Raw genomic sequence first — 19,919 nt, forward strand, 5'->3', positions numbered from 1 at the left:
TTTACATACTTTCCTCTCCCAAGTCCCAACTCCCGTCCATCACAGTTTGAAACATGGCTGATCACACCAAAGCTGCGCGATCTATCATCACGGCACGATCCGAGGTTCCCACGGATATGGGTTCTACGCATGTTGGAACCGAACCATACATATCTCCGCTTTTGGGGCTTCCCTGCGAGCTGCTCGTGCATACGGCATCGTATCTCTCCCCGGAAGATTTGTTCAGCCTACGTTTGACATGTCGTCGGGCCGAGATCTTCTTATTCGACTCTTTTTCGGAGGAATTCTTTTCTGATAGAAGATTCATGGTTACTGAGTGGTAAGAATCATCAAGCCATTGATAAAATCTCTTTAAAAGATGTTTCGTTTTACACGCATACTGACTACCTACGTGTAGTATGTCCTCTATGCCTATTTAAATTCTTCAGTGCACAGTAATGGAGAGTAATAACTTTACTCACCCATCTCTCGAGACTCATTACAATCTCCTTGCATCCTTTAAGCCCTCGAATCCCGGATCCCCAATGAACTATCGATGGTATTGACGCACTACAGACAGTCTAGGATGTCTCATCAACATATCCAAGCATCCCAATCTATCAAGACGATTATCGAAGCTCACCATCGGACTTGATCGAATATATAGCTTCAACGCTTTGCCATCTGTTAGAGGTCGAGATCGAAATCTACTTCGCGATAATGTACCTGCCAGGGGAAAGTATAGAGCCGAAGACCTAGAAGAGCTTGCTGTGGAGCAAAACTGGCTAGTCGGTAGTGGACAGTTGCAGTTGTTGCTTGGTGAAGCTTTGAACCGGTTGCCGAACATTGTTGAGCTTGTCATACGAGACAACCATGTCCCGGGCGGCTCTCTTCGCCCTGGATCCAGCCAGGTAGCTGTAAGCTACGGCACCGCCCAAATTCTTCAGCGGACCGGGATTAGATTCGTCGGCGATGAATCACATCTTCTCTCACAAGGTGGGTAAATGGAGAATATCGAGATATTGCGTCTTTACCCCTATTCCTTATCTCGCAAAGTTGAACATTGAGGTCCTGATAAACATCGATACACACAGACCAGTTCCCGGACATGATCTTCGCAGCTTCTCTGCTAGCCGCAGCAAGAAGCGGCAAACGACTGAAATCCATTACCGTAGATATACGGAAGAAGGACATGGGTTTGTCCAGCTCAGCTTTTGCGATCCCGAAATCTCTCGCCGAGCCGCTCAGACTTACTTTACAAGACCTCCGCTCCCTTGATCTCTCCGTCAGTTTTACGTACGTCTCGCTTGGGAGTTTTACGACCAGTTCGCTCGGGTTCCTGCCCTGGCAACCTCACTACCTGTTCAAATTGCTCGAGTATACGCCGAACCTGGTCCGTCTTCGGGTGGAGTCCAAGGGCGCCAGCTTGCTGAAAGACGAGATCATAGGCTGGCTTGCTCATCTGGTGGACTTAAGGAGGGGGAAGAAGGCTCAGGGGTTGCGCGTGCAGGGCGTGATGGACGCCAGTCTCGATCGCCTCGCCCAGGCTCAGAGATTTCAGATGCTGCAACACCTGGAATTGGAAAACATGGCTGCTCCCGCATCATCCCTCTCCAAGGTTCTGCTCCATCTCACCGGCTCTCTCCGAAAGTTGTGCTTACGTATGGTGGGAGTGTCGGTCGTCTCGGACGACGACGAGCTCGACAATAACCCTCGGAGCCCTAATGCATGGACCTCCATGTTCCGGGACATGTCCGAGTCCATCAGCTTGGAGGAGATACAAGTCAGCTCCCTGGGTCATCATACTCCGAGTTGCTCGACCAAGGATAATAATAGGCACCAAGTCGCCTTTTTGAAATCGAAGACTGGTGTTCAGTCGAGTTTGGAAAACGGGTTGCTTGATAGTTGGTCTCATGCGGGCAGCATTCCGGCTATGAAAAGCTTCCTCCAGGAGATTGCGGAAAAGACTGTTGTCATATGCACCAATTGCAAACAAAGGAATTCTGGTTATCGGACCTGCGAAGATATTTTAGATGAGAATCTCTAGATTGGAATTAGTCGTCTGATGGCTACTGCGATTGTATTCGGGTGGCTTTCTGGTGTTGCAGATACCTACCATACTGATAATATCATCTTGATATCTAGGTACCTACCTAGATTCCCCTTTTTTGTGGCATTTTGTGGCTTTTCTTCCTCCGTACAACAATACATGATATCGCTTCCCAATAGAAGAATGGGTAGCTACATATTTGCGTGGAGATAGGAGCCATCTTATGATTGGAACCTGTAGGTAATCATTTAACCCTACAAGGAATAGGCTTCAACTAAACCAGCCCATTTAGTTGGGTAAACAAGCATTCCCCCTGATGGAGATGGTTACATTAGTCGTCACAAATACTCATTTTTTGCCGTAATCATGCAAGTTACCAGGCACCCAACAAAGAAAACCGAAAACCCTTATCAGCGAGCTGTCGGGAATGTCCTACAAAAGAATGCTGCGTTGCGTGAACGCTTATCTTCCAACCGGAGATATCGACGAGATAGTCGCAGCGCCTCACTGCAGATCAGCAGGGGTTCCGATAACCTGCCTTACCGTTTGCCCGGTCCTAAGATATGAATGGCTGCCGATTCTACCAATTCAATCGTTTCACGGTGTGCTCGGTAACGAGAATGCGCGCGGGCATTTTTTATCATCTAGTACCTTCATACTAACATATCTTAGTAGCTTCTAGGCTTGAGCATATGAGGGGAAGCTCTTAAATTCCGTCTTACATGACTCGATTACATGACTTACCTCCTGTTTCGTAAGCATCTAAGTTGATTGCAGTCGAGGACGATCTTCTGTAGAGCCAAAGCTGTGTCGCATTTGCAAGAGTTGAGTCGATATCCAAAATGGCGCTGTCGACGGTTACAGGTCATGGCGAGATCGATGAATCGCTGGTCCCGGGAACGGTCCACCTGGTCGACCTTGAACACACAATGGCGACGCGACACGCCAAGGGCCATAACGACATCGTGCTGGTGCCGACCCCATCCACGGATCCAGACGATCCATTGAACTGGACTCCCAGACGCAAGTATCTAGCCTTAGCCTGCGCCCTCCTCTATACCTGGTTCAACGGCATGGCGCTATCCGTCGTGTACTCGGTTCTCGTCCCGCTGTCTACCGCCTTGTCCGTGACGGAGGCCGACCTTAACGCCGGAACCGGGTACATGTTCCTGCTGCTAGGATGGGGCCTCCTCTTCTGGCAGCCCTTCGCGCTGCAGTACGGCAAGCGGCTGACGTACCTGATCTCGCTCGCCGCGCTCGTGGCTATCACGGTCTGGGGACCTTACGCGCGTGGCAACGGGCAGTGGATCGCGAACCGGGTGCTCACCGGTTTCTTCGGGGCGCCCATCGAAGCGCTGCCGGAGACGAGCATCACCGACCTGTTTTTCGCCCACGAGCGGGCGACGTATATGGGATGGTACGCCTTCACGCTGGCGGGAAGCAATTTCTTCGCGCCTATCATCTGCGGGTTCATCAACGACGGCATCGGGTACCGGTGGGTGTTCTACATCCAGGCGATCTTCTGCGCTGCGACGTGGCTGTTCCTGTTCTTCTTCATGGAGGAGACGAACTACGATCGCCGAACCGTGGGGATCGTCGCCGAGACGGGGCCTGAGGAAGAGAAAGGCAAGGAGACCTCGAAGGATTCGTCTAATGCGGTATCTCGTGTCGCGTCTCTGGAGCCGCGGCCCTCGGCGGCTACGAAGACGTTTTGGCAGAAGCTGTCCGTCGTGGATAAGCCGCGGCCGTTCATGATGCATTACAGAGCTTGGCAGTCCCTGAAGCTGCTCTCGTGGCCGGTGGTGTTCTATTCCGGATTTAGCTACGGGACGTACCTTATATACTTCAACATCCTCAATGCGACGAGTTCCATCATCCTGGGTAGCCCGCCCTACAATTTTCGCCCGTCTCTCGTCGGGTTAAGTTATGTATCCTGCATGATAGGGGTTGCCGTGGCAGCAGCTTTTACGGGGGTATTCTCAGATCGCTTCGTTATTCGCTTAGCTCGCAAGAATAACGGTGTTGCCGAGCCTGAACACCGGCTTTGGCTCTTTACCGTTTCGACATTGGTGATCCCCGCCTCTCTTATCCTTTGGGGAGTTGGTGCCGCCCATGAGGTCCATTGGTTTGGCCTGGTATTCGCCATGGGAACTACCGCTTTTGCCAATACGATGGGCATCACCTTGAGTGTCTCGTACCTGGTCGACACGTACCGGGATATCTCAGGAGACGCTTTGACTACATGTATCCTCATTCGCAACACTATGAGCTTCGCCATTGGCTATGGCATCACGCCCTGGCTAGATAACCTAGGAACTCAGAACTGTTTCATCAATGTGGCTTTCGTCGGATTGGCCATCTGTAGCGTTTACTTAGTGATGATTAAGTGGGGTAAGAAGTTTAGGGAGGCAAAGCGTGTGGCTTATTGGCATGAGGTCAAGAAGAGAATCGATCTTGGATTGGTACATTAAGGCTTTAACCGTTATTACTACTAGTTAACTAGAATGGTAAATTGGATAAGAATTTAAACTAAGTAAATTTGATATCATAAATATACTCTATAAGCTTCTGCACGAAACTCCATAAATTCTCATGTGAAATCGCCGAGAATTTGAAAATACGAATGGGAAATCAGGGTCACTTGTGGATAAATGTCCTATCTCATCACATATATGGTATGTGTACTACGGGAAAAAAAAAAAAAAAATAGAATCTGTTCATAATCAACATAGTCCTCATCCCGATCCATTAGACCACATTTCTCTACAAACGAGAACACCAAAACAATCATCCAAATGCATGTTCACAATCATCGATGCTGTATTGGTATCGTCGATCTATCTCAATCTTCACTAACAGGCTCCCCGCCCCCCACGCAGAGCAATGATTAGGTAAAGCATCGTGAAACGAGCGAAAGAATCATCCAACATAGCCCCCCCATCCATCCAGCCAATCCTATTACATATAGTATGTACTCCTTCCGATCGAAAAATCACCTTATTCACAAGCCCACAAGCCCGAGTAACGTCTCACGTTATCTCCATCTCCTTTCACCCATCACATCACAAAGCATCCTCGGCTGCAGCGTCAACAGCAACAGCAGCCGGTTCCTCCATCTCCAACTCCAGAGTCGAAGTCAACTCGTCCTGGGGAGTATCCTCCATAGCCACCAACAGCGCGTGCTGCTTCGCGGAATCGGTAGGGTGGACCCGGAACAGCTCGGTCGACGTCTCCATCTCGGTGACCGTGTGGAAGACGCGGACGACCTTCTTCTCCGTCACGGTTTCCGTCTCGGTTTCTTCGGATTGCAACGTCACGGCCTTGGGCTTGCTGTGGGAAGCTACGGGGCAGGGCTCGTACACTGTTGATACGCTGGATGCTGCGTCGTCGTTCTCCTGCGCTGCTTCGGGCTCCGATAAGGCTTCGGGAATGGCTTCGTCGCTGGAAGAAACCTCTGACGATGCGGCCTCTGATGCATCTGTAGGCTGCGAACATGCCGAAGCGGTGTCGGATTCGACAGCAGGGCTGTCCTCGGGCGATGTAGCCTCATGTGATTTCTGGTGACCTGCTGGTGCAGCCACTGATTCGGGTGTCTCTTGTGTAGTTGCGAGTGATTCTGAATACGATTCGACGGACTCAACACTCGACGCCTGTTGCGGTGCTACGCCAGATGCTTCATAGTAACCTGACGCGGCAGCGATGGCCTCGGCTAACGTAGTGTGCTGCTCAGGACTCGCATTCGACGGCTGTCCGCAGACGGACTCCACGGCGGGAGCCTTTACCTCAATAGTAGGAGCGTACGTCGTGTCTACCACCTGGACACGGCGTGGGGTAGGCATGTCTCTCATCCGGTGAATAACCGGTTCGTAGGTTGGCTCGGCCGGGCCGCCTGGACTTCGAAGGGCGAATATGAGGACGAGAACGCTAAGAGTGAAGATTATAACGTTCTTGCGGTCTTGCATGAGGACCTTCACGGACTGCAACATCAGCTCCGGGAGCGATGCGTTCTGGAACCCTTGTTGTTGGTTTGGCTCTCGCTGCTCATGCCGCTCGTAGCGGTGAGACGGCGAAGACGGGGAGGGTGAGGGCGGCGGCATGTACTGGTCTTGGTGCGGGTGAGCTGAGGGCTCCCTTGATGGATCAGGTCGTGGGGATAAGGGAGGAGATGCGTGGCCATAAATCTCGCGAAGTCGTTCTTCGTCCCGTTGGTGGCGTTCTTCCGTCGACATACGCGACCGAGCACGCTCTGATCCCAGTTGGGGTGACGACGCGCTGAAGCGAGAACTCATCGCCTCGGCACGTTCCTTCTGGTGTTGCTCTTCGAGCTGATGTGCCACCTCCTTCGCAATATCCGCCTCTTCTTGATGTGCTAGCTCACGCTCCTGCAGAACGGCGGCAAGGCGGACTAGCTCTTCCTGCACGGCAGGCTCGACAATGGGCTCTATCTCAACGTCTACGCGTTCCATCTCCTTCCAACACGCCGCCCAGGCGCCGGCTCTCATCAAGCCGTTGCTGGCGTAGACCTTGACGCGGAAGATCTTGCCCGGGCCGAGGGAGTCGTATCGGATCTCGTTCTTGCAAGTTTTGCACCAGTGGCGTCTGTCTCCCCCAGTACGAGATCGTGCGGAGCTCCACTCGTCCTCGCTCTCCTCGTCGTCGGTCGTCGTCTCGTTAGACGGGCCCAGATAATGGCCACATTCGAGAATTCGGGCTCGTCGGCGGAGAGGTAGTTCTAGTGCCTCAAGCAGACGTTCCTCAAGAATCTCGTAGTCATTCTGAGGATGGCCTAAAAGTATACCTCTCTCGATGACGGTATCCCCGACGCGGTCTTGAAGGACTCTCCAAGACTCTCGAAGCGACTTAACCTGGTCGCTCATCTCCTCTGTGTCGAGATTGCTCAACAGGTCGCCCCAGACCCATCGCAGAGGCAACAGGGTAACGTGGAGCAATACGAGAGGAGCCTCCTTGCCCCTTTTAAAGCGCTGAGGTGTGGACATCCTCTTCGGGGAATATTGGGTCGAGGTGTTAGGAGTCCCTAGGCGACTAACCGTAGGGAAGTGCCTCTTAGTAGATCGGGGAGAGCCAAGGACGGAAGGGGGAGGAGAGGACATCTGCATGGCGCGGACGTCTGAGGGAGTCCGAAAAGGGGGCCGAGGCGTTCCTCTGATAGTGGAGACGAACTCCTCCTTTTCATATTCCCGCTCGTATTGGGAAATGTCCGAAATTCGAGGTGATCGTCGAACTGTGGTCATATTGTCCGAATCTCTGTGCCCCTTCTTGCCCGCCTCGGGATTGCCGTCGAACGATCCTAGGGAGCTTCGCGGGCTCTTGTCGCTGAACACGTCTTCATCCGCGTCGTGGTGAGAGCTGCTATCACCACCATCATCAACGTGAGGAGTTTGAGACTCAGCGTATTCGGAGTGTGGGTATGAAGGGTCGGGATGATCATGGTCAGCGTTCGTGTCTTCGCCTAATTCTGAGTCGCCATCATAATCAACTGGTTCGGAAGCATCGACCTTTTGTGAACCTTGGCCGTCCATCTCATCATCATTATCGCTTTCTATGCTCGGACGGACTTCCGACTCTAAATGGCTTTCCGACGTCATGTTTGCTTCCTCTTCCTCTTCCGTGCTAATGGTAGCCGATTTTCCACCCAGATCAGAGGTACCTGTCGTTTGTGATGTGTTCTGTTCAATATCTCGATTGTCGGATGTGTCCACTGCTTCTTTTGTTTGCGGTTGAGTGGCTCCGTCCATAAAGATACCTAAGGTTATTTGGGTTTGGTGGAAGTGTTTAACGAGGAGAAAAGAATAAATGAGGAATTAGTGGCAGACTGGTGACTTGGTGTTATGAATTGTGACCGTACAGGACGGTTAGGCGTTCGGAGGGTTGGACGCCCAAGTTTGTTTTGGGGGTGAATTTGTGTTGCGGTGACAATATATTGAGCTGCAGGTCCATATATCGAATTAGATGATTTGGTTGGGTGAGAATGGAAGGGATGCGGGTCTGGGGGTGTCGGTTTTAGTGATTGTTGACGCCTGTTGCTACGACAACCCCTTAGTGCTCCATCACAGTCCATCAACAATTATTACTACGGTAGCATCATCCAATCGCCAACACCATCACAATTGAGGGTGAATATGGAAAACGGAAGCTGGAAAACTCATACTTGGCATGATCTGAAGATGAGATGAAGAAAATCAATTAAAAGTTTAAGTGCATTCCTAAGTTCACATGGGACCTTAATGAATAGTACAGTACCTAACTAAGGAATGTTTTTGTTCCTTGTACCTACGCTAAATCATTTCTCGTCTAATGGCCGCTGACGTCATTTCTGATGCTGTAAATTGGTGTTCTAAATTGTATGGTGTCTCGCTTTTTGGTGTATTCAGGCAGCTCGAGAAAGAATGCACTTCCTACATCCTGTTTTACCTTAGCCACATTTTCAGTGCATCGACTTTAAATATTTTGCCTTCTACGATCCACCCAGAGTCCTAAAGTCGAACGAGACAACTTCATATTCATGAAGTTTTGTTTACCCATATAAGTGTCGACTCAACTTTACTATTCTCAACTTTGGCCTTTGATGAAAGTCTCGCTATGCATGATACCTCCTTACGAGTCTTTATAGAAAAGTGATGATAAACATCATTCGCCTGAGGGTATCACCAACCAAGATCCAGCTATAAAGACGGCTACTTAAAAAGTTTACAGCAACAAACACAAGCACTAGCGGGAGCCTTGAGCACCGTCCCACACTTATGCTTACCTGCTAGCTATTATACATGTCTAGATTCATTGGAAATGTTCCGGGATATTGGTCGATGGAAGCTGCCAAGGTATTCCTGTGAAACTACGCAAAACTCAAGGGCTGCCGAGAGGATTGCCTCTTCCCGGTAACCTGTCCAGCACACAAGTTTGACAAGATGTTCTACACGTCTTGGCAGATGTCCACGCAAACATTGAGGCTCCACCGGAAGAGGTCGAAGCTACATTAGGACTGTTATGATCCCTGAGCTGGATTGTAATTGGATACGATGGCCTAGAGAAGATGGAGTCTGTGTAGCAGACCAAGCCCGTCAAGGTGAAATCTGAGTAACCAGGACTAAATCTTGAGTGACAGACACTGTTAATGATGTGGCTGTTGGTGCGAAGTCCAAGACAAAGTGGAATTTGCGTCGTGCAAGGCGGTTAGGACTTTGAAAGTTATGCAATTCGTCAGGGGTAATTGATACCTATGGACTTAGGGGGTATACGGATATGAGCTCAACAGTTCACTAGGCTACCATACATCTTCTTAGGACCAGAGTTATGGGCTAAGCGGAACTTATGAGCGAGATACCAATCTGAGAAGGCACCTTGGTAGGTAGGTAGGCAAGCAATCATTGTTCCTCGAATTGTCTAGCCCATTCATTGACGACATCTTCTACTTCCACCAACAACTGGGCTCTTCTCTCTTCAGCACACCAGCTACCCATTATGGCTCCCTTCGCAATCATTTCCCAGTCCCTAATACCCAAACCAAAAGCTTCTTGAAGAGCACAGTAATTCTCCAGTATGTATCCCCCAAAGTAAGCCGGATCATCACTATTGATACTAAACCTGACACCGGCATCTAGCAGTCTCCTCAGCGGAAATGAACTCATCGAGTCAATACAGTTCAACTTGAAATTCGACAGAGGACACATAGTCAACAGGGTCTTAGAAGAAGCCAGACGTGTGACCAATGCATCGTCTCCGTCCGTAAGAGCGCGAACACCGTGATCTATACGCTGCACATCTAGCAGGTCAAGAGCTTGGGAGACGTAAAGCGGGGGGCCCTCTTCACCAGCGTGGCACGTCCTCCGGATGCCCAATTCCTTCGCGGCATCGAAAAGATCTTTCCACATCGGCGGCGGGAACGGAACCTCGGAGGAATCCATACCCACGGCCGCGAGCGTCCCATCCGCGAAGTAGCCCGCGCCTTTCGCCTGCGCAAACGTCGCCATGGCACTGGGAAGGGGCAGGTGTCGCAGCAGACACATGATCAACTCCGTGCTCATGCCGAAGTCGGCCGCGGCTCTCGCCTGCGCCCTCTTGAAGCTTTCCACTATCGTCGAGAGCTCGACGCCACGGTCCGTGTGCGCTTGCGGGTCGAAGAAGACCTCGGCGTGTCGGACGTTCTGCGACGCGGCCTTGGCAAAGTACGCGTACGCCAGAGCCTCGAAGTCGGACCCATCTAGCAGGACCGACATGCCGATGTAGTAGTAGCCCAGAAAGTCGTCGAGGTTCGCGAAGACCTCGTACCGCTTGCGGAGGGACTCGGCCGAGGCGAAGGCCGGATCGGTAGAGACGGGGAGCGTGATGCCGTTCTTGGCCGCCAGCGCAAAGAGGAGTTCCGGTTCAAGGGAACCCTCGAGGTGCATGTGATGCTCGGCTTTGGGCAGGGCCGCGAGAAACGCGTGGAGCGAGGTGTTGCACATATTGGACGAGGGGCTCGTATGATCCAAATATTAAACGTAACCTTTTACCAAATAAAACCGCTTTCACACAACTTCTGGGTGCGCCGCGAGGTCACCTGCCGTCTGCTTGTTAAAACGTAGCAATGTTGATTCCTAAAAACTTTGAAGTTTCACCACCCTCAGTTCATCAAAGAAAAAGAAAAGATATTAATAAATCGATGAAATCCCATCTTCTTCAGTGGCGCATAGCCTTACTTAGGAAGTACATCCACAGATATGTACAGGTATTGTGTATTGTCAATTACTCATCGAATTGCTAAAATTTTCTTTCTTTGGCCGTAAAAAGGTAGAATTGCACTTGGACCTATCACTCAACACCGTTGAAAAATTGAAAATCATCTCTTTACAGCATTATGGTCGGCGGGCGCCGCTGAGAATTGTCGGGGGACGGCGGACTGTGCTAACGGTTAACGTTCTAGAGCACGCGATAGCACCGCCAGCTCCGGGCTATATCTTAGCGGCGGCCACTATGACAGGCTTGCGTAAAACGTCGGAAGCTATCGTCACATCTAGACATATTAAAACTTGCCGAAACAGCTATGCGCCGGAGGATTGGGTGTTTGAAGAAATCTTCGGCCCATTAATTGGAGACGACCACGGGGAAAGCTGGCAAGCTGAAGGGCGAGACGCTGTCGGGAACTCGACAGACCGACGACGGTTGTTCGAAAGAGGAGAGCATGAGCGCGCACGAAAGAGACCTGATTCGGCTCCGTCCCGACGGAAAAGAAGAAAGGGTTGAAAGTGGAGAAAAGGAGATATAAATAACTACAATTGCGTTGTCGATCAGGACGAAGGTAAAACTGGACCCCTGGCAAAGCTGGCTGGGGGGGCCACCTTCAAAGTCTGGAAGTTCTGGGTCTGTCTGGTCTGGGACGGGTTGGGGAGAGAGATTGGGAAGATTGGGAAGATCGCAGATGACAGGCAGGAAGATCAGCGGTTTAACCGTCCGCCCTCGTCCAGGGACTGTCCGCCTGTCCGCCTGCAATAACAGCGGCGCGCGCATACGACTGTACGATGGGGGATGCTGCCACACTCGCCTTTTAAAACTTGGATCTCGGCTGCGATCCCCAGGATGAAGCCCCCCCCGGCTCTGATAACGGTTTATTTGCTAGTAATTCGTTCGGTTGGCCTGCAAGGGGAACGCCGACCATTGGGCTTCTCGTCAGGGACTGCTTTACTAGGGATCCCGAACTGCATTTACATGTAAAGGTATGTATGATGTATGTATGTATGTACGCATTGCGCAGTTCCGCCCCCGTTCAAAAGCTGGGAGATTTTTGCTTTTTTTTTCCTCTTTTTTTTTCTGCTTCGGAGAACACCCCTGGTCCTCAGACTTTGTCCTGTACCTACCTCCTATGCTTGTCCTGCTTGTCTTGTAACAATGACCAAGCCAATTACGGTAGGTTATACACTGCTCCAAATAGGCCACCGATTACATGACACCATGCGGTCAGGGGCGGAAGTAAGCGAAGAGAACCGCGGCGCCACGGATCTCTTAGTTCTTACTGCTTTCATAACCTTAACCGACCTGGGAAACTGCCAATTCGACGAAGCGACGGTAGCAAAAACACTCAGATTTATAGCATTTAGGTTTAGGTACTGGGCATTGTCTATTATCACCGATACTCAACAGAGTAAGACATTTCGTTACAGGGGAAAGGGGTCACTCCTCCATGGAAATGCACAAATTTTAAGAGAGAAAAAATCTTTCTACCTTCAACAGCGGTGAGCCTTTCGTTTTGCTCGGTTGAGCGAGCCCACTCTTATATGCTCTCTGTGTTGCGTTGCAGACGCTCCGTTTGATAGGCGGGAAGGATTCTTTGTGCGAACCGCTTCGCACACACGGATCCGTAGAGATCGACTGCAAAGGACTTTTTTATCTCTCTCAGGCCACGTTTCTGGTCCATCCGAATCGGAGTTTATCAACCACACCTCCACCGGCCCTGTAGGTATCGCAATGTGAAGAGGAACAAACCTCGTGGCATGCCTGCGCCGCCCGCCCACCTAAGGATGATCCCAACCCCCGGGCGGAATCCTGGCACACGTGCGCTTCCTCAGCCGCAACGGACGCAAAAGGTACCTAGCCGAGCTAGTAGTAGGAAAAAGGAATGATGCTGTATTACCTATCTCTTGTCATTCAAAGCTCTGCCACTTTCTGCCTTTCCCCCCTTCGAACCCCCGTAGCTGCAGGCGGGTTGCGGGTCTTTCAATTTTATTGCTCGCCCGCTACAAGCAGAGCGTACATAGCGCATTTCTCGAAGCTAGGCCAGGTTCGCTAGGCCGTTACAAACCGGAAGGGTATACTCTTCGGGCTGAGGAGGGAGAGAGGGAGAGAGAGGACGGATAGATAGAAAGGCAGGAATCGCATGTCGTTAGATCGTTGGTCGTTGCGATGGTGATACAAGCTCGTTCGTTTCACTGCATGTCTTGTCTTGGTCTGTATCACTCCCACCTCCGAGACCTTATGTCGTCTCGCGAACGGCCATGGTATCACGTCAACGCATGCCATTGCCAGAGCGTCTCTAGCTCGGTTGCGTACAGCGCCAATTGGTCGGCCGTCTAATGTCCACTTTTGAGGCGTTTCTTCACTTATTTCCTTATTCTCGACGTAAAAATGGTTCTCCTTTTTTTTTTCTGGCCCTCAAAAACCTTGCCGGTGCGGGGGTGAATTACTCGAAGTGCCGCGGTGGTATCTGATTCTCTTGGCTTTAGAGGAAATAAGGGTCAACCGCCCTATTATAGGTAGTTTTCTCCAAACTTCCATCTCTCTCGGGCGTCTCTCTTCGCGAAAGGTCATCCCGCCCCTGATACCTTAACATACATACCTGTATCGCGTACAGTACGCGAGCATCCTGTCTCTTCACGAAGGGGGAACGACAACCCCCTCCGTCGAGATATCTTGAACGATGCTTGCGTGCTAGGCTAGTGTATTAAACTTGTAATGCGTTACACGGACGGCATGGGATGCTACTTCAAGAAACAGAGGACGGATTCTGGACCCCCGCCCACGGGCACACTCCACACCCTGTAGGAGCGTAGCGGCAGGGTACGACGAATCAGGGTGACGGCAACGAGCAGAGAGAACCCACCGGGGATGAGAAAAATAGTCGCACGTACGGATTATTGTACATAACGCATGGTAGGAATTGGTCCAGTAGGCAGCCAAGGAGACGCGTCCGTCCACGGCTTATTGCTACAGTGTTCGCAACCCCTCGAATCTCCCACGGGAGCCCTGAATTGTCGAAAGAGGCAACGTCCGTGTTTCGAGTGAGTGCGGAGCCGATCTTGTCGTGGATGCGTCCCGCGGGTTCGGCAATCGGCCGCTACCTAACTGGCAACACGGCCCTCTTAGCTCCATTGGGTAAGTTTCCCCATGTGTCGCTATGCCTACCATCAATGCGGCTTCGGTGCCACAGTCCCTTGGCTATGCGTGCTTGGAGAGTGGAAGTGCCGATATCAACGACGGCAGCTTCCATCGCTGGGAATATGCGTACTGTATGTATGTGTGTATGTGTGTATGTAGGTATGGATGCATGTAGGCATGTTTACATACCAAAGCCGGGAGACGGTGCTCTCATGAAACTTGCAATCGTTCGACGCACGTTCATGTGTCTATTTTAGTATAGGCGGCTGCAGAGACCTTGGCCAGTGGAAGCCAAGCTTCTACCGTTACCTTCGGTCCCCAAACCCTTCACGCCTCGTGACGCTGTTTATTTGGTATTGCCTGCCGGGAATATGCTGTATAGACAACTTCTGGCAAGCTACTCTATAATTGGACAATTGGGTTGGTAAAGTTCATCAACCGTCGTCGACGAACATGGATTGGGAACGCTGGTGGCGTGTTCTTCTATGTGGGAAGATTGCCGACTAATCCACCCTGGGGAAGCTGGACGTCGAGAAGCATGTACATTTGAGCCATAGTAGAAATTCATCTCGCCGATGGGCCACATGGATCACGAGTCCCGCGGCAGCAGTAACCATCTCACAATATACTTACATTTTCAATATAATATCCCCAGCCGAGCAACCGGAATGTGGGCAACGTAGGCAATGTAGGCCAAGACTTAAAATGGGGGAGGACAACGGCTTGCTGCGGTATCGTGGCTTTCAACCCTCTCGGCTCTCTACTCGAAATCCCTGTTTTTGTTTGTTTGCTCGGCCTGCGTGTTAGACAATGGCCAAGCACTATATCTAATCTCGCGCGGTCCATAAAATTCCTATAGATCGCCTCGGCGCAGTTACCGTGATGCTTGTCGGCGGCCGTTATGCAGGGCAGTTGCGTGCGGACCCGGAACGTGGGAGCATCCCAGGCGGAGATTGAGGGGTGGGCAGATGCAGAGATAATGCAAATGACCGTCCGTGAAAAGTTTGGTTGTTTCTTTTACTTTCTCTTGTGTCGTTTTATTTTCTAGCCAGATGCGCCCAACGAAGAGCGCCGTCGGTCTGTTCTTGTTGGCTATTTCGCCCTTTATTAACCTTGACGGATTCCAATAGTCAGCTTTTCGGTTCCCGGCATAGTGAAACCGGGGAGAACTTCGCGTATGACTACGGTGCAACCGATCACTCATGACCTACTACGATGTGTATGACAGGCGGCAATGGCGATATCCGGAGCCCTGGAGGCTCTAATGTAAGTCGGGTCCGGTTGATTCTTGGGAGGGATCAACTCCCTACCATACCTACCTGCCTTGTCTGTATCTAGCTCCGTAATAAGTTCATTTAGGCCTGAGAAGCATTCGAAATAGGTAGTCAGCACTAGTATTATGAGCTCCATAGCTGAGTTTATGTTAAGGCCACCCGCAATACTATTTTAACAGCTTTTTCGTGTGGACCGACGCGCGTCCCAGAAACCAGTGCTAGAACCGTCCGGAGGAAGCCGAATAGTGATTGACGCGCCAGCCGCACGCGATCCCAGGAATGGGGGACGCTAGGTATTAGTCCATCTGCGAGATTGAACACGCCTGGGTTTGCTGGATGCGATTCGAATTTAGCCTAGAATAATAGCGTCGTCCTTTCGCGAGGGGGTCTCGAGGCGAGATTGTATGTACATCCATACCCAGGTATTGTACATATATGATACAAGTTGAATAGCCGCTAGCTTTAGATAGTAGTGGATGTCCGATCTATCCTGTCTGTTCGTTAACATCGATCCCCTCCATCCTTTCCCAGACGCAGGGTAGCTAGCAAGCGGCCAAGTCTGCGGGTGAGCGAGTGACTTGGATCTGGGGGATGATGACGAGGGGCCGCCGAAGGCTATTGGAGCCCTCAAATCTGGGTAGCGTGGTTCTAGATTCGGACGGTAGTCTCCTTGTGACATTTGTCACTTACTAGTTATATCTAAAGCTTTTGTCTAATTTCCAGCGGGTTTAACTCATCGGCAGAAGTTTGCTAGGAAATGAAGATGAGGCTTATGTAACTGGAGAAGTCCAAATAGTGAGACATCCCATGCAAGTTGTCAGCGGCATATCCTTTCCTATCTAGACGCTGTAGCAGATAAATTAAAAGCGAGCGGCCTGTTTTAGAAGGTAAAGCCCGAGGAACATTTCTAGAAGGTTAAGATGGCTGAGTGATCAGCAACGGTTTTATTAAGTATAGTATAACGTCTTACATAATGTTGTATGGTTATCCGGTCGGATGTCTTCCGCGCCTGGATGGATCCTAGTTATTATACCAATCGATTCTTATAAAACGGTAAAATCTATGCTAAGTGCCTGGGAAGCTATACTTACCCGAGTAAGCATCTAAGTGTATCTTGTTGATGAGATTTCCATACTTCGATCATTATACATGTATACATGTAGGTACCTACTCTTTATGCCGGGAGTCAAGATTGAGGCTCTCGTTTTTCTGGTTGATGTTGAATTTCCCTTCTATTTTAGTAATAGTCACTTCTTTTGTTTTGTTTTAGAAACCAATATTTGCAATCTCGTCCGCGTATTTATGCGTGTTCCGTATTAAGTACCTATATCAGAGGCTTTTATTTACATGGGTTCGGCTTTCCCGCAACTAACAACTCAGTGCGGCGCAAGGATGAAACCAGCGACCCCAGAAGTCAGAAGCCGCCGAAAGGAAGCCAAGATACCGTACCTACTGTATCTCTCTTCCCAATGGATAACCTGTGACCCGCGCCTGGGAATCCTTCTTAATACATCGACACCACCGTGTCTAGAAGTGTTCTCCTAAGTAAGGTAGGTCGCATTCATGCCAATAATATGTGAGTATTTTCACCCTCTACAGCGTCGATACTACCACGGTACTCTCCGAACTGTTACCAAAATCCAGCTCAACCACCCAGAATGAATCGTCTGGTATTTAGGACTCGGGAACTGGCGAGATGGATGTCACTTGATCCTTGTGTCATAGCATTGAAGGCCAAAAGGTCTTGAATCCCCTGACGATCTCGATATCTCATATGCAGCTATCTGTCGATTCTCGTTCAACTTCAGCCTTGGTTAGCAGCATAACCGTCGTCTAGCGTGACCCGAACCGGCCAGTGTCGGTCAATATCAGTCAACCGAGAGATTCGACAAGTAGCATTTTGAGACTAGGACCATCCATTGACAGTACCCAACTCATAGATCAAAGGTGTGGTCTACTTATCTAGTACATGCTTACCTAGGTACATAGTATTGTTGGTTCTAGTGACGGGCTCGCAAAGTATCGTAGGATAATGTTTAGATCTTCGTGATCTGATTGATAGACTTATGATCATAGCTATTTGTTATGATTGCTGGAGATCCTCCACAAGTTTTGCACCTTAATACCACATTGTACCCCTGTTCCATGTTTAGCTAGATAACTTACTACTACCCATCCGCGTGGCCTTTAGCCATCAGCCGTTCCTCCATTTAACCCTTGCTCGAAACGGGTTTCGGTGAAGCTATTATGGATCTCTTGTTTCCCAACCTATGGAGCTGCGATCGAATTTTCGAATGCTTGCCCGTGGGCAGTAACGAGATGATGGAAGTTGCCCGAGGGTTTCTGGCCATTATAGGGTATTTAATGCTATGATTGAGTATATGACGATTATGTTGTCATGGTAGGTGTCTAGCTTTAATATCAATAATGGGAAATTATTGAGACAATGTCTTTCCCTACGAACATTGAATACCAACAGCAAAGAACAGTGACATAATTAACCATAGCACTGCGCGTGTTATGGTTCAACTAAGGTTCCAGCGTTTTGTTCAAATTCTATATCTGGATTTAGGCGTCTTCGTGGTTCGTGATGTTTGATAGGGTTATTCGTACCGCCCCCGTTGCTTACGGCTGGGGTAGTACCCGAGATTGGCTCTCAGTGGGTGTTCGACATCCTTTAGATCTGTAGATATCCTTCTACATTACATTGCAATACAACGCAACTACCTATATTCTCGGGGTATCATGTCGTCAAGCGGCACGGTTCTCAGATGGGAAACCCGGTAAACACGACGACGCGAAATCAGAGAGGTGCAGCATCGACTCGGTAATGTGCTGTCTCGAGCTGGAGTTTATTCGGCTGCTTGTCACTTGCACGGCATCTTGTTTGTGGTTGAAATTTCATCAGGCATCGACCTTCCATGCGACCATGACAAACAACGAAAAATCCCGTGCTATCATGGAGGATGGTATGGAAGTACGACGCATTATTCGACATCTCCATCAGCTGTGAGATATACTACTATGGTAGGTAATTATGTAGAAATAAATTCATCAGAACGGAAAACTCCATTATTCACCCTTGTCTTCTCGGAATCGTCCCTCAATCGCGCGGACAGGGTCCCCCCAAAAGCTAACAGACTGTTATGCAGGCTACGTATTGTAGTGTGATCTCTTTGCGGCACCTTGCATATTCCCCATGCTACTTTCGACCCCGGCCAGATTACATAGATTACTACAGTTGAGGCCCTTGGGGCTTTTTTATCTCCTTGTACAGTGCTAGGGCTATCACCAGGACAAAAACGTGCCTTGAAAATGATCAGATCGTCCCGGGCTCACTAACTCGTTTGAGAAAGATTGAGGGGCAGAAGTTAGTTACCAAATGATTCCTTTTTAGGCTGGCTAGCTGGGACCGCCAAAGAACGCCACAGGTTTGGGACAAGTTGCCACGAGCTCTGTGACATGGTCACGGCCCTACCGCCCACTCGCCCGCCCTCCCGCTACGTAGGGTTTTCCGAAGAATTTAAAGAGAGATATACGATGAATGGGAAACCAAGCGTTGTCCGAGGAAAGTCGTCGGAATCGGCAGCACCCAACGTCTGGGTGCCAATGCCTCGGAGTTTATTAGTCTTAGCTCAACCAAGCGATCAGGTTACATCGGCATGAGAACGAAGAGCACTCGATCTTTGGTACGTTTCAAGCTAGCTGTCCTTAGTGATCATATGTATTTTAACCCTGTCGCGAGCCGTCGTCCGCCGGTGGGACGCTCCTCTTTTCATATGCCAGGTTTTATTAAATAAAAAATAATAATAGCGATCGGGTCATAGGCTCACAGACGATTTGCCTACATCGTCTGGTCCTAGCCATGCTTGTCACAAGCTACTAAAACGACGGACCGGCCACTGCCGCTTGCTAGGGAGATATCCCCCCCTACAAGTAGCATACCATAGTACCTAGGTAAGTAGCATAAAGGTATTATTATTAGGTACCTTTGCACCCATTTCTTGCCAACTTGTGCTCTAGCGTGTCGCCAAGTCGGAGAGCTGAACGACTGGGGGTTTCGCCGCCACGAATGACAGTTGAAATATAGTAATGATAAAAGCCAGGTACCCTCAGCCAGGAGAAGGGCCTCAAGACGACGGCGGGGGGGAAAACAATAATAACAAGATAAAAGAAACAAAAAGGAAAAGCCTCTAGGCTGCTTCTTCCTGGGTTCCGAATGCACATCATGCACCCGAACGGGCCTGGTCGACCTGGCACAACCGAGAGGAATGCCGACTCGCCAGCCAGCCATCCAGCCAGTCCTACCTAAGATGTCCTGCACTAAACAAATGCGCAGCTACGTTCTAGGTACGGTACAGCTTTCCAGTGTGGAGGTTGCATAGTCTAGGATTCTTACATGGCCAGGGCAGGCCAGCCGAACCGACATCAGGATGCTTGGCTTAGTAGTAGGGGGAGTAATGTCGCATAAATGTACTCGGGAAACCTACGAGTTCATATTTAGAATCAACCTGGGGGAGGGTTTCCCTGACAAACCATTGGGTCTCCGCGTAACCAAATAAGAATATCTTCCCTGCCAATCGCAACGCCCGCGCTCGAAGAGTTACGGTACATGTGCTGGGTAGAGATCAGTCGAAGATAGGTATGTACAGCAGAGGAGAGCCACGGCATCCATAGGCATGTACCTACCTACCTATATACGTACATACAGATACCTCTACACACACACATACCACATACATAGAACCTCT

The 19,919-nt window shown here is 50.1% G+C and overlaps 5 protein-coding genes across 5 annotated transcripts; 3 read left to right on the forward strand and 2 right to left on the reverse strand.

Annotated features, from left to right (window-relative positions):
- Positions 1 to 53: 53 nt before the first annotated feature.
- On the forward strand, positions 54 to 2,380 carry F4807DRAFT_468308 (uncharacterized protein; the record flags this gene model as incomplete). The annotated part of the gene is made up of 3 exons (XM_048002589.1): positions 54 to 319; positions 560 to 975; positions 1,074 to 2,380. 3 exons carry the CDS (start codon positions 54 to 56, stop codon positions 2,024 to 2,026), a joined length of 1,635 nt encoding a protein of 544 aa, XP_047858920.1. The 3' UTR covers positions 2,027 to 2,380.
- An 18-nt stretch (positions 2,381 to 2,398) lies between these two features.
- F4807DRAFT_407913 (putative MFS transporter) lies at positions 2,399 to 4,597 on the forward strand. Its single transcript, XM_047996401.1, has one exon. The coding sequence runs from the start codon at positions 2,872 to 2,874 to the stop codon at positions 4,498 to 4,500; it is 1,629 nt and encodes a 542-aa protein (XP_047858921.1). The 5' UTR covers positions 2,399 to 2,871; the 3' UTR covers positions 4,501 to 4,597.
- F4807DRAFT_407914 (uncharacterized protein) lies at positions 4,594 to 8,298 on the reverse strand. The gene has a single exon (XM_047996402.1). The coding sequence runs from the start codon at positions 7,783 to 7,785 to the stop codon at positions 5,092 to 5,094; it is 2,694 nt and encodes an 897-aa protein (XP_047858922.1). The 5' UTR covers positions 7,786 to 8,298; the 3' UTR covers positions 4,594 to 5,091.
- A 671-nt stretch (positions 8,299 to 8,969) lies between these two features.
- On the reverse strand, positions 8,970 to 10,800 carry F4807DRAFT_126858 (adenosine deaminase). The gene has a single exon (XM_047992934.1). It carries the CDS (start codon positions 10,489 to 10,491, stop codon positions 9,412 to 9,414), a length of 1,080 nt encoding a protein of 359 aa, XP_047858923.1. The 5' UTR covers positions 10,492 to 10,800; the 3' UTR covers positions 8,970 to 9,411.
- An 843-nt stretch (positions 10,801 to 11,643) lies between these two features.
- On the forward strand, positions 11,644 to 12,569 carry F4807DRAFT_126905 (uncharacterized protein). The gene is made up of 2 exons (XM_047992935.1): positions 11,644 to 12,255; positions 12,321 to 12,569. Exons 1-2 carry the CDS (start codon positions 11,753 to 11,755, stop codon positions 12,331 to 12,333), a joined length of 516 nt encoding a protein of 171 aa, XP_047858924.1. The 5' UTR covers positions 11,644 to 11,752; the 3' UTR covers positions 12,334 to 12,569.
- Positions 12,570 to 19,919: the final 7,350 nt, after the last annotated feature.

Source organism: Annulohypoxylon truncatum (genome assembly GCF_022578515.1).
Source record: "Annulohypoxylon truncatum strain CBS 140777 unplaced genomic scaffold F4807scaffold_2, whole genome shotgun sequence".
NCBI lineage: Eukaryota > Fungi > Ascomycota > Sordariomycetes > Xylariales > Hypoxylaceae > Annulohypoxylon > Annulohypoxylon truncatum.